This window comes from Scyliorhinus torazame, chromosome 11, assembly GCF_047496885.1.
Source record: "Scyliorhinus torazame isolate Kashiwa2021f chromosome 11, sScyTor2.1, whole genome shotgun sequence".
NCBI lineage: Eukaryota > Metazoa > Chordata > Chondrichthyes > Carcharhiniformes > Scyliorhinidae > Scyliorhinus > Scyliorhinus torazame.
The window spans coordinates 200,672,774-200,699,153 of record NC_092717.1 but is presented as its reverse complement, the minus strand read 5'-3'; the positions used below and the strand labels follow the sequence as shown (position 1 = coordinate 200,699,153).

Below are 26,380 nucleotides of genomic sequence, written 5' to 3'. Positions count from 1 at the left end.
GGCCGAATGGCCTCCTTCTGCACTGTAAATTCAATGATAATCTATGATTAGTCTAGGACAAAGGTTTGGCACAACATCGTGGGCTGAAGGGCCTGTTCTGTGCTGTATTTTCTATGTTCTATGTTCATTTGCCCCCTAAAGATTTCCCAGTCCTCTAGTCTCCCACTAATCTTTGCTACTTTGTATGCTTTTTCCTTCAATTTGATACTCTCCCTTATTTCCTTAGATATCCATGGTCGATTTTCCCTCTTTCGACCGTCCTTCCTTTTTGTTGGTATAAACCTTTGCTGAGCACTGTGAAAAATCGCTTGGAAGGTTCTCCACTGTTCCTCAACTGTTTCACCACAAAATCTTTGCTCCCAGTCTACCTGAGCTAGTTCTTCTCTCATCCCATTGTAATTTCCTTTGTTTAAGCACAAAACACTAGTGCTTGATTTTACCTTCTCACCCTCCATCTGTATTTTCAATTCCACCATACTGTGATCGCTCCTTCCGAGAGGATCCCTAACTGTGAGATCCTGAATCAATCCTGTCTCATTACACAGGACCAGATCCAGGACCGCTTGTTCCCTCGTAGGTTCCACTAGATACTGTTCTAGGAAACTATTGCGGATACATTCTATAAACTCCTCCTCAAGGCTGCCTTGACCGACCTGGTTAAACCAGTCGACATGTAGATTAAAATCCCCCATGATAACTGCTGTACTATTTCTACGTGCATCAGTTATTTCTTTGTTTATTGCCTGCCCCACCATAATGTTACTATTTGATGGCCTATAGACTACTCCTATCAGAGACTTTTTCGCCTTACTATTCCTGATTTCCTGGATTCAACCTCATCCTCCATAGCACCGATGTCATCTCTTACTGTTGCCCGGATGTCATCCTTAAATAACAGAGCTACACCACCTCCCTTACCATCCACTCTGTCCTTCCGAATAGTTTGATACCCTCGGATATTTAACTCCCAGTCGTGACCATCCTTTAACCATGTTTCAGTAATGGCCACTAAATCATAGTCATTCACGATGATTTGCGCCATCAACTTATTCACCTTATTCTGAATACTACGAGCATTCAGGTAAAGTACACTTATGTTGGCTTTTTTACCTCTGTTCTGAATCTTAACACCTCGATCAGTAACCTCTCCTAAGTTATATGTCCTCTTAACCTTTCTCCTAATTTTCATTGTCGTTGAACCCATATCTTCATGTAACAACCTGCCGCGTCGCTTACCATTAATGTTTTCACTTCCCGTTTTATTCCTTTTAGTATTCCTGGTCCTATTCACTGAGCCCCCCCTCAGTCACTGTACCTTGTACTGTCACCCTTTTTGATTTTTGACTATGGCTTCTCTGCCTTACACTTTCCCCTTACTGCCTTTTGTTTCTGTCCCTGTTTTACTACCTGCCAACTTCCTGCATCGGTTCCCATCCCCCTGCCACATTAGTTTAAACTCTCCCCAACAGCTCTAGCAAACCTCCCCCCCCCCCCCGCAGGACATCGGTTCCAGTCCTGCCAGGTGCAGACCGTCAGGTTTGTACTGATCGCACCTCCCCCAGAACCGGTTCAAATGCCCCAGGAATTTGAATCCCTCCCTCTTGCACCATCTCTCGAGCCACACATTCATCCTATCTATCCTGACATTCTTACTCTGACTAGCTCGTGGCACTGGTAGCAATCCTGAGATTACTACCTTTTGAGGTCCTACTTTTTAGTTTAACTCCTAACTCCCTGAATTCAGCTTGTAGGACCTCGTCCCGTTTCTTACCTATATTGTTGGTGCCTATGTGCACCACGACAGCTGGCTGTTCACCCCCCCCCCCCCCCCCCCCGAATGTCCTGCAGCCACTCCGAGACATCCTTGACCCTTGCACCAGGGAGGCAACATACCATCCTGGAGTCTCGATTGCGTCCGCAGAACCGCCTGTCTATTCCCCTTACAATTGAGTCCTCTATCACTATAACCCTGCCATTCTTCTTCCTGCCCAGCTGCGCAGCAGAGCCAGCCATGGTGCCATGAACCTGGCTGCTGCTGCCTTCCCCTGGTGAGCCATCTCCCAGTATCCAAAGCGGTATATCTGTTTTGCAAGGATATGACCGCAGAGGACACCTGCACTGCCTTCCTACTCATGCTCTGTCTTTTGGTCACCCGTTTTCTATCTCCCTCAGTACCTTTCACCTGCGGTGTGACCAACTCACTAAACGTGCTATCCACGACGTCCTCAGCATCGCGGATGCTCCAAAGTGAGTCCATCCGCAGCTCCAGAGCCGTCAAGCGGTCTAACTGGAGCTGCAACTGGACACACCTCTTGCACGTGAAGGAGCCAGGGAGAGTGGACGTATCCCTGAGCTCCCACATCGCACACGAGTAGCATGACATGGGCCTGTCCATCCTGACATCCTGCCATGTCTTAAACCTTCGGTTAACTTCAGCAATTACAATTTCCCCCTTAAAAAAAAATAAACAACAAAGAAAAAAATATATATGTACCAATGAAAAGAAAAAGAAAACAGAAAAACTACTTACCAGTCACTTACCAGGGATAAAAAGCACTTCTTCCCCACCCAGCTTTGAATTCCCACCTAGATTCAAATTCCCAAACTCACTCTTGGTTCTGTCTCACTCTGGCTGTGTCTTCTCTGGCTCACTGGGAGAACTCACTGGGCTATGAAACTAGGCAATCGATCACTCAGTCATACAAGTCCAAGGTCAATGTTTAGGGTCCAATTGAACGGCATCACGTCGCTCGACTTGGTGACGCGACGAGGCCGTTAAATCTTGTGAGAGGTCTCTCGTGAGATTTGCGATGCTCGGGACACCGTCATCTGGATCTCGCCAAAACTGCAGGATCCAGATTTGCATATTTAATTGAGCAGTTAGGCTCACTTAAACATGTCTGCACCAGATTCTCCCAAGGCCCATGATCGAACGCCCATGGCTGGGAGACCTCCATGGGGCCGTTTAGCATTGGTTCTCACAAACATGGGCCAGGCTTAATGGGACCTGGGGGAGGAGGGATTGGTCTCCCATCATGGCCATCAGAGGCCCCCGTGGGTTGGGCTTTGGGCAGGGTCATGCGCAGGCACTCCCGCTGGCACCTGGACATGTTGGCACTGCCAGGATGCCCGGCTGGCACCGCCAGGCTGGCAGGGACACTTCCAGGAAATCAGGCTGGCAGTGCCAAGGTGCCCGAGTGCCAGATGGGTATGGCCAGGGATCGGGCCCAGGTGTGCCGTGCCCTTATGAGAGGAGGGTGGTGGTGAGCGACGGGCTCAAGGACCCTCTAGCAGGTAAGTTGGGGGGGGGGTGGGGGGGGTCCAGAGGCTGCGTATGTGCGCCCAAAACAGGACTCTGTTTTTTTCCCCCGTTAAGTCACGCCCATAGTCTCTGAGTTGGCAGGTAACAGTTGAGGCAGCAGCAAAAGCTCTGTTATTGTTCACTGGATTAAAGAGGGGAACATCGGCCCTTCTTACTGATTGCCTACAGGTAACCTTGATTGGATGTAGCTGATGGGTGAGGCCATGTTTGGACTCTATTGGAATGCTCTCTCTGTGATTGAATAGCCTGCTCAGCTTTACACTTCAATTATGATGATTTAGGCTTGGCAGAGGTTACCTGATTCCTGTGGAACCAAACACCAGAAGCACCTATAAAACTATAGGGATATCCCAATGCACTTTACAATAAAGTACTTTTGAAATGTAGTCACTGTTGCAGGAAATATGACAGCTGATTTTCACACTGTAAGGTCACAGAGACCTTGAATAATATGGATTTGGTATCTATTCAGAGATAAATATTGGTGAGCATCTGCAGTCCTTCGAATAGTGCCATCCAAGCGTTTAAGCCTGAGTAGGTAGACAAGGCCTCAGTGTAATGTTTCCCCTGAAAAGGGGCAGCAATCTCAGTACTGCACTAGAGTATCAGTCTAAGATTGTGTTCTCCAGCCTCTGGAGTGTGACTTGAATCCACAGCCTTCTGGAATTGGACAAAGAAAGAGATTTTAAAATAAGGTCCAAAGGGAATGATTAACAAAGTTTCTGCTATACACCGACAATAGAAAGATCCTATACATAGACTGAAAACTCACATGAGAATCTTTGTTCTTTCAGACAAGGGACCACGCAGCTGAAGATTTTTACTTGTGAGTATTGCAATAAAGTATTTAAATTTAAACACTCACTTCAAGCTCACCTCCGAATTCATACCAATGAGAAACCTTATAAATGTTCGCAATGTGACTATGCCAGCACAATCAAGGCTAACCTTATTGTCCACATGCGCAAGCACACGGGGGAAAAGTTCAGCTGTGACTACTGTGTCTTCACCTGCCTCAGCAAAGGGCACCTGAAAGTGCACATTGAGCGTGTGCATAAAAAGATTAAGCAGCATTGCCGCTTTTGTAAAAAGAAATACTCCGATGTCAAGAACCTGCTCAAGCACATCCAGGAGAGCCATGACATGGATGAGGAGAAAGTCAAAGAGGTCTATGATGAGCTGCGCCTGCTGACGAGAGAGGGGAAACGACAGCTACTGTACGACTGCCATGTATGCGAGCGCAAGTTTAAAAATGAGTCAGACCGTGATCGGCACATGTTGGTCCACGGCGATGACCGCCCATTTGCCTGTGAACTCTGCGATCACGGAGCCACAAAATACCATTCACTAGAGGCCCATGTCCGCAAACATAAATTTATCTACATTTGTTCCGTGTGCACAAAGAAATTCGTCAGTTCGGTCAAGTTAAAGTGCCATGTCAAGGAAGCTCATAGTGACTTACGGGAGGATTCAATATTCAATAACTCCATTAATCAGAGCTTCTACCTCCTGGAGTCAGGAGGAGACATTCAGCCGGAGGCCTTGGAGGACTCTGCTAATGGTGCTGGTTTCAATGACTGTGACCAAGATGTACATGGGCACCAGGTTCTTGTAGAACTTGAAAATGAAGAAGCTAACATTCCCATTCAGAGTCTTGCTCAACAGGAAGAGGTTATACAGATACATTCCAAAGTCTTGGATAATCCTTCAGATGATCCTGGGATCATCCAACATGAAGAAGCTTCTTTGCATGAAAGTAACATATCTTCGAAAAATGAGCAACAGCCCATGGATGAGTGTCAGCGTGAAGTTTTGCCAGTTTTGCCTGTTAGCAGCGACACTGTGGTAGATTCTGAAAGCACAGGAGCAAACCATCAGTCTAGTTCCACTGACCAGGATGGTGCTGATTCCCTGAAAGAGTATGAATCTTGTGTGACCCAAAACGAAGACTCACTTGAAATGGTTCAGTTTGATGGTGGTAAAGATTTGTGCAGTTCAACTCCTACTCACTTGACTTTTGAGAAAGTTCCATCGAGAACAGAAGCTCAAAAGGATGGTGTGGACCTCGGAGCCTTCCAGCAAGTTCTTGACAGCTTACAGAAGAGACAACTGACTGTCAGACTTTTTGAGAAGATCAGGAAAGTCTATGGTGATCTGGAATGTGGATACTGTGGTAAGAAATAGTCTAAATTACATGGTTAAATTTATCTGTTGATCCTTGCTTATCACTTGCCAAAATTTAATTTAATTCCTTTTTCTTAGGTAAGAACTGTAACCTTCTGGGCTGGAATACATTCTACTTCTTTCCTCCAATGTACAAGTAGAAAAACATTTTTTAGTCTGGGGTGAACCTTCTGAGATGATTAGGGTTTGGGGTTTCTTAAACAGTTTTGGACTGAATAACTTTTTTGAGAACTGAAATTTCCAGCAATGGGTGCCGAATGTCCTCAAAGACACTTTTGGCTTTTACGCAACTAACTGGAAACGTGCACTGTCTGCATTTCCACAACTGCACAAAGAGGCGGCCACACTCTTTAACATCATTCTCATTAACATCAGGCTGATAATTTGCAGCTTGACATTATTAAGCAACACTAACTGCTTCTCCGGACCCCATGAAAATAATTTCAAAATTTCCTTGGCTGATTCTATCTCCTCCATCATCTGTGTAACTGCTCACAAAGCGGAATCAGTTCAAAAAATTATCACGGGGGGTTTCCTAGATCATTTATTTGCATATTAAAATGGCCCAAAGCCAGATATTTGTTTTGAGCATCCAATATCCATTTCAAAATGTCACTGGCTTCGCTATGGTTGGTAACGGGGTAGTGTCACCACTGACTCCATTTTGACGCCTTTATCACCGTGCTAAAACTAAGGGACTTGGAAACTGCACCCTTGTTTTGTCTTCATTCACTTGATGTAGAGATTCTGGTTGTTAAAATTTTCAAAGCAACTTCAGTGGCAGCAATTGAGCATTGCTGCTCAAAGCCCTTGGGAATGAGTGACCATGAGCAGCATGGTAGCACAGTGGTTAGCACAGTTGCTTCACCGCTCCAGGGTCCCAGGTTCGATTCCCGGCTTGGGTCACTGTCTGTGCGGAGTCTGCACATTCTCTCAGTGTGTGTGTGGATTTCCTCCGGGTGCTCTGGTTTCCTCCCACAGTCCAAAGATGTGCAGGTTAGGTGGATTGGCCATGATAAATTGTCCTTAGTGTACAAAAGGTTTAGGTGGAGTTACTGGGTTACAGGGATAGGGTAGAGGCATGGGCTTAAGTAGGGTGCTCTTTCCAAGAGCCACTGCAGACACGATGGGCCGAATGGCCTCCTTCTGCACTGTAAATTCTATGATAATACGAATTTTTCATCAAGATGGACAGTGAAGCAGTTGATTGTGAGACTAGGGTCCTGAATCTTAAAAAAAAAAAGGAAACTATGATGATATGAGGCGCGAGTTGGCCATGATCGATTTGGAAATGTTACTTAAAGGGATGACTATGGATAGGCAATGGCAAAAATTCAAGAAGCACATGGAGGAATTGTTTATTCTTGTCTGGCACAAAAGTAAAACAGGAAAGGTGACCATTCCATGGTTGACAAAGAAAATTAGAGATGGTATTCAATCCAAGGAAGAAGCATACAAATTGGCCAAGGAAAACAACAGGTATGAGGATTGGGAGCAGTTTAGAATTCAGCAAAAAAGGACCCGGGATTGAGGAAGAGAAAATAGAGTACGAGAGTATGCTTGCGGGGAACATAAAAACTGACTTTAAAGGTTTCTATCGGTACGTGAAGAGAAAAAGATTGGTGAAGACAAATGTAGGTCCCTTACAGTCAGAAACAGGGATTTGTTTATTGTCACATGTACCAAGGTACAGTGAAAAGTATTTTTCTGTGAGTATTTTTCAACAGATCATTAAGTACATGAAAAGAAAAGGAAATAAAAGAAAATACATAATGGGGCAACACAAGGTACACACTGTAAATTTTAAAAGATTAGAACGATTGTAAGTTAAGTAAAAAGTGGATCTGTTAGGGAGAGTTCGCAGGGAGTAGCCATGCTCCGGCACCATCTTGTGCATCTTATATTGGGGGACATAAGAAATGGCTGAGCAACTAAATACATATTTTGGTTCTGTCTTCACAAATGAGGACACAAGTAAAAAAAACAAATGTTGGGGAATGCAGGGCTTAGTGAGAGGGAGGAACTGGAGGAGATAAATATTAGTAGAGGAATGGTGTTGGGGAAACTGATGGGATTGAAGGCTGATAAATCGCCAGGGCCTCATAATCTACATCCCAGAGTACTCAAGGAAGTGGCTCGAGAAATAGTGGATGCATTGGTGGTCGTCTTCCAAGATTCTATAGACTCTGGAACAGTTCCTACAGTTTGGAGGGTAGCTAATGTAACTTCACTATTTAAAAAGGGTCATAGAGAGAAAAAAGGGAATGATAGACCAGAGAGCCTGACGTCGGTAGTGGGGAAAATTCCAGAATCCATTATCTTTTGTTCACCCACACCCCCGGTTTTGGTGACTCCGAGTCCCTCCATCCCAACAGGATCTGTCTCCGGGTTACCAGAGAGACAAAGGCCAAAACGTCGGCCTCTCTCAGCCCCTGGTCTCCCGGGTTTTCCGACACTCCAAAAATTGCCAATTCTGGACTCGGGACCGCCTTCACCCTCAGCACCTCAACATCACTTCCGTGAACCCCCGCCAAATTCCCTCCAGTTTCGGACAGGCCCCAAACATGTGGACATGGTTCGCGGGACCCCCCCCCGAGCACTGCCCACATGGATCCTCCACCCACCCCAAAAAACATGCTCATTCTGGCCACCGTCATATGCGCCCTGTGGTCTACTTTAAATTGAATGAGGCTAAGCCGAGCACATGAAGAGGATCATTCACTCTTCTCAGAGCTTCCTGCCATGACCCAGCCTCCAGCACCCTCCCCAGCTCATCCTCCAACTGCCGTCTCCTATCAGGGCGCCTGGATGGAAACCTGCAGCAAAATTGGAAGAATGAGATCGAGAGCACCATAATATTCAGTGCTGTTTTTTCATTTTTCTCCAGCTGGCACCATTGCATGTATTCTTTCAACCTCATTCTTCATAATCACCAAGTTAATCAACCATATGACTGCTCAAGAAACTGCATTTCACATCATCCTTTGTCTTATCTGTAAGTTCAGTAAACTGCTTGCTTATCTCCTTCCTTTGACTTATCAGGCACTGCAAGGCCAAATAACTCTTAGATGCAATTTAATCCTCTTCTTTGTTTATTTTTTTCCGATCCCAGTGTGCTAAAGACAAATGTTTGCCTGTTTTCATCAGCAGCCTTCTCTTTCTTAATCCTTAGCTTCAACTTTGAACCCTTCCACACGAACATCAAAAATGGCCGTCCATTAAAGTCCATTATCAAACGTTTTATAGCAGAGCACTTGGAAAACAGAAGCAGGGTCAGACAGTCAGCATGGATTTACGAAAGGGAAATCTTGCTTGGCAAATCTATTGGAATTCATCAAGGATATAATTACAGATTGAGCATCCCGTATCTGAAAGCTTGTGGCCCAGTGTGCGTCAGATTTCAGAATTTTTCAGATTTTGGAATCTACTGTGCAGGTGTGGTGCACGTTGGGAACTGTGCATGTGTAATGTTGGGAACAGCACATGTGTGTAATGTTGGCAACTGCGCATGTGTGGCACGCATTGTGAATTGTGTAATCGGCTAGTAGCCTTGTGGGATTTCCCATTTGCGACGTCACGTCAGCACTCAAAGAAAATGGTATATTTCGGAATTTTTCAATTTTCAGAATTTTGGATAAGTGATGCCGAACCTGTAGTAAGGTTGATGTGGGGGAGCTAGTGGATGCGGTTTATTTGGACTTTCAGAAGGCTTTCGACAAAGTCTCACATCATTGTAAATTAAAGCACATTGGATTAGAGCTAGTGTATTGAGATGGATAGAAAACCGGTTGGCAGACGGGAAACAAAGAGCAGGAATAAATGGATATTTTCCAGAATGGCAGGCAGTGACTAGTGGGGTACCGCAGAGATTGGCGCTGGGACCCCAGCTATTCGCAGTGTATATTAATGTTCAAATGAGGGAACAAATTGTACTGTCTCCAAATTTGTAGATCACACAAAGCTGGGTGAGAGGGTGAGCTGTAAGGAGGATGCAGAGATGCTTTGATGTGATTTGGAGAAGCTGAGTGAGTGGGAAAATGCATGGCACATGCAGAATGATGTGGATAAATGTGAAGTTATCACCTTTAGTAGCAAAAACAGGAAGGCAGATTATTGTGTGTCTGGCTATAAATTAGCAGCAGGCAATGTGCAACGGGATCTGGGTGTCAGCCGCTGAAGGTAAGTATGCAGGTGCAGCAGGTGGTAACGGAGGCAAACGGTATGTTTGCTTTCACAGTGAGAGGATTCGCGTACAGGAGCAAGGATGTCTTGCTGCAATTATATAACGCTTTTGTGAGGCCACACCTGGAATATTGTGTACAGTTTTTAGCCTCCTTATCGGATGAAGTATGTTCTTGCTATAGAGGGAGTGCAGAGAAGGTTTACCAAACTGATTCTTGGAATGCCAGGACTGATGTATGAGGAGAGATTGAGTCAGTTAAGATAATGTTCGTTGGAGTTCAAAAGAATGAGAGGGGATCTCATAGAAACCTATAGAATTCTAACAGGACTAGTCAGAGTAGATGCGGGAAGGATGTTTCTGATGGTGGAGGTGTCTAGAACCATGGATCATAGTCTAAGGATATAGGGTAAACCTTTTAGGACTGAGATGAGGATAAAGGTCTTTACTCAGAGAGTGGAAAGCCTGTAGAATTTGCTACCACAGGAAGCAGTTGAGGCCAAAACATTGGATGTTCTCAAGAAAGAATTAGATTTAGCTCTGAGGGCTAAAGGGACCAAAGGATACTGGGGGAAAGCGGGAACAGGTTACTGAGTTGGATGATGAGCCATGACCATATTGAATAGTGGAGCAGGCTCAAAGGGCCGAATGGCCTACTGCTCCTATTTTCAATGTTTGTATGTAACTTGTGCTCTGGTATGTTGTTTACAACCCTGAGGAGTTGGTTTTGTGGCAATAATTCCTGCCATAGAGAGTCATTTGTGGTAGAAAAGTACATCATTCAGCCCATCAAGTCCTTGTATCTCCTGCTGAACCCATTCCCCTGTTCAGTCCCTGTAGCCCTCCACCTCCACGCCGCATCTCCGCAGGTTTACCTTCTTCAAGCAACTGCCCATCAATTTCATTCTGAAATCGGCAATTGTTTCTGCTGCCACCAGTGAGTTCCAGTCCTTCTCAGTCACTCCATGAAAAAAGTTTTTCCTCTCATTCCCCCTGCACCTTTTTCCCAGAAATGTAAATCTGTGTCTCCTAGTCCTTCTATCTACCATTAGTTGTTGGGAAGGGTTAGTGCGAACAAATCCCTCCAACCATTTCTGTAAATCGTCTTTGCATCGTCTCAACAACTTTCACATCTTTCCTAAAACATGGTAATCAGAACTGAAGTTAGGACCTAACCCTAGCTTTATAAAGGTTCAGCATACCATTCCTGATATTGTACTTGAGACCTCCAGTTATAAGACCATAAGATTTAGGAGCAGAATTAGGCCATTTGATCCATCGAGTCTGCTCTGCTATTTGTCCATGGCTTATATGTTTCTCATCCCTATTCTCCTCGTAACCCCGACCCCCTTATTAATTTCTGTCTTAAAGACACTCAGTGACTTGGCCTCCACAGCCTTCTGTGGCAATGAGTTCCACAGATTCACCATCCTCTGATGAATAAATTCCTCATCATCTCAGTTTTAAAGGATCGTTCCTTCACTCTGAGGCTGTGCCCGCGGGTCTCTCCTACAAGTGGAAACATCTTGTCCACTCTATCTAGGCCTCTTAGCATTCTGCAAGTTTCAATGAGATCCCCCTAATCCTTCTGAACTCCATCGAATACACACCCAGAGTCCTCAACCACTCCTCAAATGACAAGCCCTTCATTCCCAGGATGATTCTTGTGAACCTCCTCTGGACCCCTTCCAAGGCCAGCACATCCTTCCTTAGAAACTGATCACAATATTCCAAATGGGGGTCTGACCAGAACTTTATACAACCTCAGCAGTACATCCCTGCTAGTACTCTAGCTCTCTCGCAATGAATGCTGACATTGCATTTGCCTTCCTAACTGCCAACTGAACCTGCATGTTAACCAGAAGAGAATCCTGAACCAATACTCCCAACCTTAACCCTAACCCTTTGTGCTTCAGATTTCTAAAGCATTTCCCAATTTAGAAAATAGTCTATGAGCGGGATTCTCCTGCTGTGTCTGCCCGGCGACCGGAGAATCCCACCCGAGATCAATGGCCTTCTCGATTGTCTGTGTTCGCCCGTGGCATTCTTGCAGCGGGCGGAGTGGATTAATCCAGCGGGAAGGATGTTTCTGATGGTGGGGGTGTCTAGAACCATGGATCATAGTCTAAGGATATAGGGTAAACCTTTTAGGACTGAGATGAGGATAAAGGTCTTTACTCAGAGAGTGGAAAGCCTGTAGAATTTGCTACCACAGGAAGCAGTTGAGGCCAAAACATTGGATGTTCTCAAGAAAGAATTAGATTTAGCTCTGAGGGCTAAAGGGACCAAAGGATACTGGGGGAAAGCGGGAACAGGTTACTGAGTTGGATGATGAGCCATGACCATATTGAATAGTGTCTCTATTTGTCCTACCAAAGTGCATAACCTCACACTTTTTTCCCCATTGTATTCCATCTGCCACTTCTTTGCCCATTCTCCTAACCTGGCCACGTCCTTCTGCAGCCTCTCTGCTTCCTGAACACTACCTGTCCCTCTACATATCTTTGTATCATCTGCGAACTGACCAACAGTGCCCTCAGTTCCTTCTTCCAAATTGTTAATGTATATCGTGAATAGTTATAGTTCCAACACTGACCCCTGCTGGAACACCACTCGTCACTGGCTGCCATCCTGAAAAAGGCCACTTTATCCCCATTCTCAGCCTTCTGCTAGTCAGTCAGTCCTCTGTCCATGCCAGAACCTTGTCCCTAACACCATGGGCTCTTATCATAGAATCACAGAATTTACAGTGCAGAAAGAGGCCATTTGGTCCATCGATTCAACACCGGTCCTTGGAAAGAATGCCCCACTTAAACTCACACCTCCACTCCATCCCCGTAACCCCACTTAACTTTTTTTTGGACACTAAGGGCAGTTTAGCATAACCAATCCACCTAACCTGCATATCTTTGGACTGTGGGAGGAAACCGGAGCACCCGGAGGAAACCCATGCAGAAACAGGGAGAGGGCGCAGACTCCGCACAGTGACCAATGCCGGGAAATCGAACCTGGGACCCTGGAGCTGTGAAGTAACAGTGCTAACCATTGTGCTAATGTGCCGTCCACTATTTTATTTTTAGCAGCCTCCTGTACGACACCTTGTCAAAGGCTATCTGGAAATCCTAATAGATCATGTCCACTGGCTCTCCTTTGTCTAACTTCGACCTCCTCAAAGAGGGGCTGGTTTAGCACAGTGGGCTAAACAGCTGGCTTGTAAAGCAGACCAAGGCCAGCAGCGTGGGTTCAATTCCCGTACCAGCCTCCCCGAACCGGCGACGGAATGTGGCGACTGGGGCTTTTCACTATAACTTCATTTGAAGCCTACTTGTGACAAAATGCGATTTTCATTTCAAAGAATTCTAACAGATTTGGAACGCATGACCGCCCCCTTGACGAAACTGTGGTGACTCAGTCCAATTTTACCATGCACTTTCAAGTACTCTGCAATCTCATCCTTGGCTCTAAAATCTTACCAACAACCAAAGTCAGGATAATCAGCCAATAATTTCCTGTCTTCTACCTCCCTCCCTTCTGAAATCGGGGTGTTACATCAGCTATTTTCCAGTCCTCTGAGACTATCCCTTTCTCCAATGATTTCTGAAGCCTCTCTCACCTCACCTTTTATATATATATATATATCGAAAAAAAACTCTTTCAATCTTCTTTTATATTACTAGCTAGCTTACACTCATCTCACGTTCTCTGCTCGCTTTTACAGGCTTCCCAATCCTCTGGTGTCCCACTAATCCTCGCCACTTTATATGCTTTTTCTTTAATGCTGTCCTTGACTTCCCTTGTCAGCCATGGATGCATCAAACTCCCCTTAGCATGTATCCTCCTCCTTGGGATGAGTTTTTGTTGAGTCTCTCGAATAATCCACCTAAACCCCTGCCATTGCTGTTCCACCATCTTCCCTATTAGGCTCCCCTTCCAATCAACTCAGGCCAGCTCATGTCTTTGTAGTTACCTTCATTCAATTGTAATACCATTACATCTGATTCCAGCTTCTGCCTCTCAAACTGCAGGGTTGTGGTCACTGCCCCCTCATGGTTCCTTCACCTTAGGTTCCCTGAATAAGTCTGCCTCATTACACATCAGCAAATCAAGAATTGCCTGTTCCCTCGTGGGCTCTACTGTAAGCTGCTCCAAAAAACCATCTCTTAGACATTCCACAAATTCCTTTTCTTGGGATCCGCTACTAATCTAATTTTTCCAGTCCACCTGCATATTGAAGTCCCCTATGATTATTGTAATATTGCCTTTCTTTTCTATCTCCTGATTTATTTTTGCCCCACACTCTGAATATTGCGAGGGGGCCCGTTCATAAATCCTATCAGTCTTTTCCCCTTTGCAATTCTTCAACTGTACCAACACAAATTCAACGCCTTCTGACCCTATATCGCTTCTTGCTATTAATTTATTTTAATTTCTTACCAATAAGGCAAGCCCACCCCCTCTGGCCATCTGCTTGTCCTTTCGAAAGGACACATATCCTTGGACATTTAGATCCCAGCCCTGGTCCCCTTGCAGCCATGTCTCTGTGATAAGGGGTGCGACTGCCCCTTGAATCATAGCAGATAACTATCCCCTTCCCTGATGTGTCGTAGCGACCAAAGCCCATACTCCAGCTCATCAACTCTGAGCTGAAGTTCCTCAAACAACCAATATTTGCTACAGATGTGTTCACTAGGAACCGCAATTATGGCCACCAGCTCCCACATCATGCAGGTACAATACATCGCCTGGGTCTGCATCTCTATTTTATTTAATTAGCTTTTAATTTGTTTTTAAATTTCCAGCTGGTTTTTATTCTTTCTAATCTGTAAAATATTTCTCTTTTTGCCTTTTAATCTGAAGCAATTTCAAAGAGGTAATGCAAATGAACAATTGCCAGCCAATTAATTTACCATTTTCCTATGACATCTCTCCTGAATTGTTTCTCAAACTCCGCCTGCTGCCCAGATGCGTCCCTCTCAGCTTTCACTGTTTTTAAATCTCTGAGTGATAAGTGACAAAAGTAAGAAAGATTTACCAACCTTACCCACTACTTACCAATCAGTTCTCTCCCTTGTAGCCTCAACTGCAGTAGCAGGGGAAGACCACTCCAGATTTAAAAAGCAATGAGGCAAGGAGATAAATCACAAAGCACTTCTTCCTGCTCTACAGCAAGTTCCCACTCTGTTTCAAATTCCCGATAGCCACATTCACTCTGGTTGTGTCTCACTCCGAATGTGGTCTGTCCCACTGATCGTGCACAAAGCTCACTGTATGGGCGCTTTGACGCTCCTTTCTTAAATTGAGCTGAGATGACTCGCACACCAGTTAAACTCTAAAAGTACGTAATCAACACCTGTTGACTCCTAATCAGGCTTCAGGTGATTGACAGTAAACTGCCAGTCCGTTGTTAAGCTCCTTATTAACTTTGTATGAAGCATCAGAACCCATATACTTTTTTTTTTTGAAGGGCAGTCACTGTTTTAATGTAGGAAATGTGGCAGCCAATTTGCTCACTGTAAGCTCCCACAACCAGCAATGTAACAATGACCTGATAATCTGTTCGTCGGCCTCATCTGACATACTGTGTCCAGTTCTGGGTCTCATACCTTTGCCTCCTTCTTTATTAACTTTGTTATATTTTATATATTCTTTATATATATATTTTATATGTATATTTTATACTTTGTTGACCATTCCTTCAATATTTCCTGCCATCTTCAAGGATTGGTACGCATGCACCCACAGGTTCCATCTGTTCCTTCACATTCTAGAATTGTGCAATTAAGTCTACATTGCCTCTCCTTACCCCTTCTGCAAAGTGTCTTACCTCGCACTACTCTCCATTGAATTCCATCTGCCACTTGGCTGTCCATTCTGCTAGCCTATCTGTCATGATATTTAGATCAGCATATCCTGGTGCAATCACACACACACTGATGGACATGCAGTAGGACCAACCAACACACACACACAACATCGCAGCCAATCACCAGTGAGAGCACACACACTATAAAAACAGGGGACACTACAGTTCCCACTCATTCCAGCAGCAGCCAGCTCAGAGCCTGCCACTCAGACATTCACCATGTGCTGGCAATCTCGGGGTCAATTGGAAACTGTTCAAGCAGCGCCTCCAGCTCTTCCTCAAGGCCATAGACAGGGAGAATGCATCGGACACCAGGAAGATTGCCCTTCTTCTCTTCACGGCGGGGCAACACGCCATCCACACCTTTAACTCCCTTACGGACGGCGAGGACAAAACCAAATACAAGACGCTGCTCCTGAAGTTCGACAAACACTTCAGCGTTGAAGTAAACTAAAGCTTCGCAAGGTACCTGTTCCAGCAGCGCCTGCAGGGTAAGGACGAACCTTTCCAGTCTTATTTAACACATCTCCGCATCCTCACGCAGTGTTGCGGCTGTGGGACCACCTCTGACTCCATGATACGCGACCAAATAGTTTTCGGAGTCATGTCGGACGCCCTGCGCCAGCAGCTTCTTCGGGTCAAGCAACTCACCCTGGCGACTGCCATCGAAACCTGCATCCTGCATGAGAACGCCACCAGCCGGTACTCGCACAGCCAGGCGGCCGAAACGTCGCGGCACGGGCCCCACGAGGCGGAGCGGGTCCAGACGATCGAGTACCTCCCGGGCCGCGGCCTGGAGGAGGCCGGCCATTTCGCGCGCTTTCCGGGGCCTCCCGCGCTTGTAAGCGTCAAAAGAGGGGACACTGACGCAGAGGAACGCGATGCGCAGGCACGCACTATGCAAAATGTTATCGCGCATACGCAGTGCGCAACGAACGCACTGACGTCACAATGTGCGGCAACTGTGGCTGCGCCCATTTAAAGCGGCAATGTCCTGCCAAAGCGCGACAATGCCTACGCTGTGGCAGATTGGGCCACTATGCTGCCTGCTGTAGAGCAGCTCAGCCTGCCAACTCGTACCCGTTTAACCAGCCTCGCAGAAACGTTCGGGCAATTCAACCCACGTTCACCGAGTCCGATCCCGACATCACACAGACCAGATACACTGAGGACAGGGAGCCCTTCCGCGTTACTGTCATCAACAAGAACATGCTGTTCCCGAGTCAAAAGCACCAGCCGCTGTCAGTGCACAGCATTGATCTGGACGACGAGTGGTGTGCCACCCTGACGGTCAACCGATCCCAGATTCCGCCGGGACACTGGTGCCTCCGCCAATCTCCTCGCATGGTCAGCATTCCTGACCCTGAAGGTTAAACCACCTATTCTGCCATCCAACTGTCAACTCGTTGACTATAATGGCATCCCCGCCACGGGGTTGTGCCAGCTCGAAGTGACACACAACTCACGTAAAGCCATACTACCATTCAAAAATCGTGGGCTCCTCAAATGACTCTCTGCTAGGCGCACAGGCGTGCAAAATCCTCCACCTCGTTTGGCGTGTACACTCTCTCCAGAAGGCACGTCCGATTTCCCAAATGCAGACTTTAGGGCGCAGCTCAACTCAATCCTCACGCACAACCATGATGTTTTCGAGGGCATGGGCACACTGCCCTTCATGTACAAAATCCGGCTTAAACAGGATGCCACCCCGATAATTCACGCACATCGCAGGGTCCCAGCACCCCTCAAGGACCGCCTCAAGCAGCAGCTGCAGGACCTTCAGGACCATGGAGTGCTTTCCCAGGTAACGGAGCCGACTGCATGGACCAGCTCCATGGTGTGCGTCAAGAAGCCTTCCGGCGAGCTCCGGATCTTTATAGACCCGAAAGACTTACATCGCAACATAATGAGGGAACACTACCCCATACCCAAACGTGAGGAGAGCACATGCGAGATGGCTCGGGCAGAAATATTCACCAAGCTTGATGCCTCAAAGGGCTTCTGGCAGATTCAATTGGATCAGTCCAGCAGGAAGCTGTGCACTTTCAACTTTGGCAGATACTGCTACAATAGGATGCCATTTGGCATCATATCGGCCTCTGAAGTGTTCCATCGCATCATGGAACAGATGATGGAGGGCATCGAAGGGGTGCGCATCTATGAAGACGACATTATTATTTGGTCCAACACACCGCAGGAGCACATCAGTCGCCTCCAGTGCGTCTTTAAACGGATACGGGACCAGGGCCTGCGTCTTAACCGAGCCAAATGCTCTTTTGGACAAATCGAGCTGAAGTTCCTGGGGGGACCATATCTCCCAGTTGGGGGTGCGGCCGGATGCCGACAAGGTGGCAGCCATCACGGCCATGCAGAAGCCCACAGACAAGAAGGCGGTGCTACGCTTACTCAGAATGGTCAACTTCCTGGGGAAGTTCATCCCTAACCTTGCTTCCCACACTACAGCTCTCCGGCACCTTTTCAGGAAGACAACGGAATTCCAGTAGCTTCCCACCCACCAGCGTGAATGGGAGGAGCTCCAGGTCAAGCTCACCACCGCCCCGGTACTGGCGTTTTTCGATCCTGCAAGGGAGACGAAAATCTCGTCTGACGCCAGCCAGTCCGGCATTGGGGCGGTCCTCCTGCAACGGAATGATGCCGCATCATGGGCCCCAGTCGCCTATGCGTCACGGGCCATGACCCCCACCGAGCAGCGCTATGCGCAGATTGAAAAGGAGTGCCTAGGCCTGTTGACTGGCATTGACAAGTTCCACGACTATGTGTATGGCCTTCCCCGGTTCACTGTGGAGACTGGCCATCGTCCGCTGGTTGGCATCATTCAAAAGGACCTCAATGATATGACCCCTCGCCTCCAGCGCATTCTGCTCAAACTCCAGAGGTACGACTTTCAACTTGTCTACACCCCGGGTAAGGACCTCATCATAGCGGACGCTCTGTTCAGGGCAGTCAACACGCCGTCCGACCCTGAGGGGTTTGTTTGCCAAGTCGACGCACATGTAGCCTTCACTTCTGCCAATCTGCCGGCCACCGATGCCCACATTCGACGTGAAACTGCGGCCGACCCCCTTCTGCAACGTGTGATGCACCACATGACGGACCGGTGGCTCAAGGGACAATGCCCACAGTTTTACAACGTTCGCGACGACTTGGCAGTCGTTGATGGTGTCCTCCTGAAGCTGGACCGCATCGTGATCACACACAGCATGCACCGGGTGCTTGTCTTAGAACAACTGCACGAAGGCCATCTTGGCGTTGAGAAGTGCCGACGGAGGGCCCGAGAGGCTGTGTACTGGCCGGGAATAAGTAAGGACATTGCTAACACTCTGCTCAATTGCAACACCTGTCAGCGGTTTCAGCCGGCACAACCCTGTGAGACCCTTCAGCCCCATGAGTTGGTCACGTCCCCCTGGTCGAAGGTGGGCGTGGACCTGTTCCATGCGCTCGGTAGGGACTACATCATCATCATCGACTACTTTTCCAGCTATCCAGAGGTCATACGCCTGCGCGACACCACGTCATCGGTTGTCATCCGGGCCTGCAAAGAGACCTTTGCTCGCCACAGCATTCCGCTCACCGTGATGTCAGACGATGGCTCCTGCTTTGCGAGTCAGGAATGGTCTTCCTTCGCCTGCTCATACAACTTCACACACGTGACGTCCAGTCCCCTGCATCCTCAGTCGAATGGCAAAACAGAAAAGGGCGTCCACATGAAATGAAATGAAAAAGGCTCCTCTGCAAGGCTGCTGATGCAGGATCTGACTTCTGCCTCGCCTTGCTGGCCTATCGCCGGCCCAGCTGCTTATGGGTCGCACCCTCCGGACCACTGTGCCATCCATTCACGTCCCAGACCTCGACCATGCTCCGGTACTTCGCCGGATGCAGCGTGAGGAACAAAAGGCGACACATGATGCTCGGGCAACTGATCTTCCTGCCCTGGCGCCTGGAGATAATGTCCGCATACACCTTCCGTAGGCAGCTGGTCAGCAACCGCTGAGGTTCTCCGACAGATAGCACCCCGCTCGTTCCTGGTTCATCTGCCTAATGCTCTATTTGCCGCCGCAATTGGCGAGCCCTTCGTCTGGTTCCGCACTTGCTACGTGATCCTGCACCGGTGCCACGCCCTCCTGTTGTCCCTGCAATGTACTTTGTTGACCTGCATCCTCCTCACTCGACCGTGGCCCGACCCGTTCCTCAGCCAGTGGATCCTGACCTACCCTTTAGGCGGTCAACCCGAATTCGTTGCCCACCTGAGAGACTTAATTTATGAACCTTTTCATATTGGACTCACTGACTTGTTCTGATATACTGTTTCAGACTTTTTGCCATACTGTTTAAGATTTTGTTATTGTTTGTTAATAACATTGGTTTCGTTCTTGGTGTAATATAGTTTCTGCACCTGGCACTTTCCTGCGTGTATATAGTATAGCCACATGTACATATTGTTGTAAATATTGCACACCCGTGATTAGATGCACTCACTACACTTCTTTATTTATTATCATGTAGGCACATATTCTTTGCGAAAAGGAGTGATGTCATGATATTTAGATCAGCATATCATGGTGCAATCACACACACACTGATGGACATGCAGTAGGACCAACCAACACACACACAACATCGCAGCCAATCACCAGTGAGAGCATACGCACTATAAAACAGGGAACACCACAGTTCCCGCTCATTCCAGCAGCAGCCAGCTCAGAGTACCGAGCTCAGAGCCTGCCACTCAGACATTCACCATGTGCTGAGTGCCTCACCAGATAGTGATAGGACAGGGTCCACAGATTAACTGGTAATGCACGTACCCAAGTTAGCAGTGTGCTGTTACAGTTCAGTAGTTAATAAAATTGAGTTACACCATCTCCAGCCGTGTTGGGTCGTTTGCACATCAGAACACCCAACACGACACTATCTATGTCATGTTGCAATTGATTAATATCATCATCAATGTTTTCCACTCATCCAAGTTTAATATCATTGCGAATTCTGAAATTTTACTCCATATCCCAAGTTCCAAGTAATTTCTTTATCCCATGAAAAGCAGAGCTCCTAAACTCCCCCTTGGGAAACACCACTGTCTGCCACCCTCCAGTGCGATAACCCAACTTTGATTTGCTTTTTCCTGTCGTTAAATCAATTTGTTTTTATCTAATTTTATATGGACCTCCTATTCCAAGAGCCTCCAGTTTGTTCAGTAGCCTTTTATGTGCTACCATGTCAAATGCTTCCTTAAAATCCATATAGACAACATCCACTGCATTTCCTTCTTCATCCTTCTCTGTTAACTTATCAAAAAAAATCCAGCAGATAGCCAAACATCATCTGCCTTTTACAAATCTGTGTTGGCGCTCCATAATTAGCTCAAACCTCTCCAAATTGATCATGGATTCTGAAACCTTACCCATCACTGATGTTAAACTGTCATGTGGTTCCTGGGCCTCTCGTTAACACCTTTTTATTTATAAGGGTGCCACATTTGCCATTCTCTAAACCTCTGGAATGTCTCTTAAATTTAGGGAAATTTGAAAGATGATGGTAAACCTTTCTCCTATCTCCACCTCCACTGACTAGCAACCTGGAATGCAAACCAACTGGACCAGTTAATTTATGTATGCCAAAAATAGCTAGCCTTTCCAGCACCATGTCCTTTTCAATTTTCATACTTATCCATTGTCTCCTCTATCTTCGATTCTATTGATATTTTGTCAGATTTCTCTTCCTTTTTGAACTCCAACATAAATAACATTAAACATTCGAACCTTGATCTGTGCCTCTAAGCATTTTGTTTCTTTATTCGTTCATGGGCCAGCATTCATTGTCCATCCTGGAGGGCATTTAGGAGTCAACCACATTGCTGTGTATCTGTAGTCACATGTAGGCCAGACCAGGTAAGGATGACAGATTTCCTTCACTAAAGAGTATTAATGAACCAGATTAGTTTTTATGACAATCAACACGGTTTCATGGTTCTCATTAGACTTCTAATTCCAGATTTTTATTGAATTCAAATTCCACCATCTGCCCTGGTGGGATTCAATCCCAGTACCCAGAGCATTACCCTGGGTGTCTGGATTATTAGTCCAGTGACAATACCACTACACCACTGCCTCCCCGCCTTAAATATATCCGCCTCTTTGTTTTTAATGGGACCCACTCCACCACTTACTGTTTACATACAGGTAGAAAATTTTTGGGCTCTCCTTTTGCATTGACTACATTCTTTCTCTATGAGAGTATCTTATTTTCCTCTTCGCCTCCCAACTCAAGCTTCTGTATTCAACTTGGTTCTCACTTTAAGAATTAACCTGACATATGAACAAATAGGACATTTGACAATTCTAGCGTGCTCCATCATTTAATTAAATCATGGCTGATCCGATATTGACATCAATCCTGCATCCCGCATTCCGCCTACTGCCAATAACCTATCACCCCCTTGCTTACCAAGAATCTAAACAGGTAACCTAGTTGTAACCAATCACCCCCTTACTTAACAAGAATGTAAACCGGTATTCTAGTTCTAGATACTCCCAGAAGAGGAAACATCCTCTCCACACCCACCCTGTCAAGACCTCTCAGGATCTTCCATGTTTCAATCAAGTCATATCTTACTCTTCTAAACCCCAGCAGATACATGCCGAGTCTGTCCAACCTTTCATTCATAGAATTCCTAGAATTTACTCTGCAGAAGGAGGCCATTCAGCCCATCGAGTCTGCACCCCACTTAAGCCCACACCCGTAACCCAGTAACCCCACTTAACACTTTTTTGGACACTAAGGGCAATTTAACATGGCCAATCCACCTAACCTGTGCATCTTTGGACTGTGGGAGGAAACTGGAGCACCCGGAGGAAACCCACGCAGACATGGGGGGAATGTGCAGACTCTGCACAGACAGTGACCCAAGCCGGGAATCGAATCTGGGACCCTGGAGCTGTGAAGCAACAATGTTAACCACTGTGCTACCATGCTGCCCTAAGCCTTTCCTCCTAAGACAACCTGCCCATTTCAGGTATTTGTCTGCTAAACCTTCTCTGAACAGCTTCCTTCCTTAAATACGGTGATGGATACTGTACATAGTACTCCAAATGTGGTCTCACTTCTGTCCTGTAGAACGGAAATGTAACCTCCCTACTTTTGTGTTCAATCCCCCTTGCAATACGTTGTAGCATTCTATTAACTTTCCCAGTTACTTGCATTGCCTGCATACTAGTCTTTTACGATTCATGCACGAGGACACCCCGATCCCTCAGCATCTCAGAGCTCTACAATCTCTTTTTCAATTATAGATAATATGCTTCTCTTACATTTTTCCTGCCAAAATGGACAATTTCACATTTTACCACATTATACTCCATTTGCCAGATCTTTACCCAATCACTCAACATATCTATATATTTTTGTAGCTTCTTTACATCCTCTTCACAATTTACTTTTCTAACTATCTTTGTGTCATCAGCAAATTTGACAATCACCCCATCCATCCTTTCATCCAAGTAATTTATATAAATTGTAAACACTAAGGTCCCACGCTGATACTGTGGCACACCACTGGTCACATTTTGCCAACCTTAAAGATACCCATTTATGCCTACCATCTGCTTCCTGTTAGCCAGCCAACCTTCTATCCTTGCTAATATGTTCACCCCTATACCATGAACTTTCACTTTCTACAATAATCTTTGCTGTGGCACCTTATCAAATGCCTTTGGAAATCTAAAGACAGTACATTCACCAGTTCCCCTTTATCCACATCACGTTACTTCCTCAAAGAACTCCAATTAGTTGGCTAAACATGATTTCTCTTTCAAAACTATATTGAGTCAACCTGATTTCCTTGAACTTATCCAAGTTCCCTGCTATGACAGCTTTAATAATAACTTCTAACATTTTCCTTATGACAAATGTTAAGCTAACTAGCCTGCAGTTTCTCACTTTCTGCTTCCCTCCCTATTTTGCATTTGCTATCTTCCAATCTCATGGGACCTTCCTGGAATCTGAGGAGTTTTGGAAAATTAAAACCAATGTATCAACTATCTCACTAGTGTCTTCTTTTAAGACCTTAGGATGAAGTCTATCAGGATTCGGGCACTTCTCAGCTCGCAGCTCCAACAATTTACCCAGTAACACTTCTCTGGTGATTGGAATTTTCTTGAATTGCTCCCCCCTCCTCCTCCCTTAGGTTTGTACTCTAATTTTTCCCTCCTTGATAATCTTTCAGTTGTCCTTTGCTGTTCCTTATATTCTGCCCAATCTACTGACTTCCACCTGTCTTTGCAGAATGATATGTTTTTTCTTTAAGTTACATACAATCTTTCTAGTTGATCACGGATGGTGTGTCAGTCCCTTGGACTTTTTGTTACTCTTTGGAATTTCTTTTCCTCCTTATTCTTTACTTTTAACATGATCCTAATCAATGCGCGGTAATTCTGTATTTTCTGAAATTTCCCCTCAAATCTTTGCCACTGCATCTCTAGTGACATATCCCTTAACTGAATTTGCCGATTCACCTTCTCATTGTACTGAAATTAATCCCCTTCCAATTTTGAAGTTTTATAGAAGATTGTTCCTTGCTCTTCTCCATTACTAATCTAAACCTTAAGACACGATGATCACTCTTACCCAAATGTTCTCCCACAAACACTTGGTATATTTTAGCCCACCTAATTGCTCAGCATGAGATCCAGCTGACTTTCTAGTTGGGCAGAGAGAATATTAATCAAGGAGTTCTCCTGATCACAGATCTGAAATTCCTCTCCCTCCTTATCCTTTACTCTAACATTATCCCAATCAATAACTCAGTGAATAATTCACTTCCTGACTCTCCAATCCTGTTACTATCTACAAGGCACAAGTCAGGAGTGTGATGGAATACTCACCAATTGCTTGGATGAGTGCAACTCCAACAAAACTCAGGAAGATTGACACCATCCAGGACGAATCAACCTGCTTGCTTGCACTCCCATGTACCATTTTCAACATTTACTCCTGCTACCATCGATGCACAGTGGTTGCAATGTGCACCATCTACAAAATGTAATGCAGCTACTTGCCAAGGCTCATTTGCGAGCACCTTCTAAACCACAACCTCTACAACTTAGAACAAGAGCTTGCATGGGAACACCATCCTCCAAGCCTCATACCATCCTGACCTGGAATTATATCATCCTTCTCTCATTGTCACCTGTCAAAATCCTGCAATCCTTTTCTAACAGCTCTGTGGGTGTACCTAAACCTCAAGGACTGAAGAGTTCAACAAGATGGCTCAACGCAATCTTCTCAAGGGCCATTAGGGATGGGTTAGCCGGAGATGCCCATATCACCATGAAAGAATAAAAAAAGATTGGTAATCAAAATCCTCCAGTATCACCACTCCATAGTTATTGCACATCTCAGTGATGTCCCTGGAGATTTGCTCCTCACTATTTGGAGGCCTGCATAATACCCCAAGTACCATGAATTTATCTCCTTTACTTCTCAACTCTAATCAATTGAACATTTTCTTTGCCCCTTCAAGTACATCCCCTTTTTCGAACACTGCAGTGTCTTCCCTAATTAGTACTGTTATCCTACCCCCTTTGTTTCCTTCTCATCATTTCAGAACACTTCATATTCGTGTTTATTAAGCACCTAGTTGTAAGCCATGTTTCCATTATTACCACAGTATCATATTCCTACTGGCTATCTGTGCTTGTAGAACACTAACTTTAGTCACTACACTTTGTGCCTTTATCTACATGCATGGTAATCCTTTCTTTATATTTCTCTTGGACTTTCGTAGACTGCACCTACTTCCTTTTCTAGTACTGTCCAATACTTTCAATTCATGCACCTTATTTTTCTTTTCACATTTTGTCTGCTGGTGCCCACCCCCCTGCCAATTTAGTTTAAACCACCCCGAACCACAATAGAGAACATCCCAGCAAGGATATTCATCCCAGTTCTTTTAAAGTGCAACTCATCCCTTTTGAATAGATGCCTCCTATTCCAGAACTAGTCCTATTGCCTCAAGGATCTGCGGCCGGATTCTCCCATCCCACAGCAGAGTCGTCGTGTCCCCCCCCCCCGGCCTTGTAAACGGCGTCGCGTTTTACGACGGCATCAGGGGCCCGATCTGATGACTTATTCTGGCCCGCAAAAGGGGCCAGTATGGGCGCGTCGTCATACCAGCGTCATTCGCGCGACACCCCGTTGACGTGGCGCCGCGTCGCTTAAAATGTGCATGAACGCCGCAAACTCATGAGACCGCCGAGATGGACGCCACCCACCCTGCAGCCCTGAGGTTCCGTGACCTCGACCTAGAGGCGCTGCTGGACGCAGTCGAAGATAGGAGGGCGATCCTGTGACGACGTGGCCACCGGCTCCCGGCTAGCACACTGCGGAGGAATTGGCGTGCGTAAGGTGGGCGTTGTGGTAAGCGCGGTGGGGCAAACCCCACGGATGGCCGAGCAGTGTCGCATGAAGATACACCACCTGACGAGGGCAGCCAGGGTGAGTACACCGAGACATGCCCCTGGCACCACCCACCCCTACCAGCCACACATGTGACCAAACCCCCACCCCTCCTCCAGGAGTGTTGCCAAACTCCCCACTTGACCCAAATGGGCTGTTTAGCACAGGGCTAAATCGCTGGCTTTGAAAGCAGACCAAGGCAGGCCAGCAGCATGGTTCAATTCCCGTACCAGCCTCCCCGAACAGGCGCCGGAATGTGGCGACTAGGGGCTTTTCACAGTAACTTCATTTGAAGCTTACTTGTGACAAGCGATTTTCATTTTCATTTTTCATTTCATTTTCATGGGCTGCACACCCC

At 46.2% G+C, this 26,380-nt stretch overlaps 1 protein-coding gene across 4 annotated transcripts in view; it reads left to right on the top strand.

Moving 5' to 3' along the window:
* zfat (zinc finger and AT hook domain containing) overlaps window positions 1–26,380 on the top strand; it is a 187,173-nt gene that overhangs the window by 43,435 nt on the left and 117,358 nt on the right. For all 4 annotated transcript variants that reach the window (XM_072468251.1, XM_072468252.1, XM_072468250.1 and 1 more), the window contains one exon: window positions 4,117–5,495. In XM_072468251.1, the coding sequence (XP_072324352.1) occupies window positions 4,117–5,495 (1,379 nt within the window). The remainder of the gene's footprint in view (window positions 1–4,116; window positions 5,496–26,380) is intronic.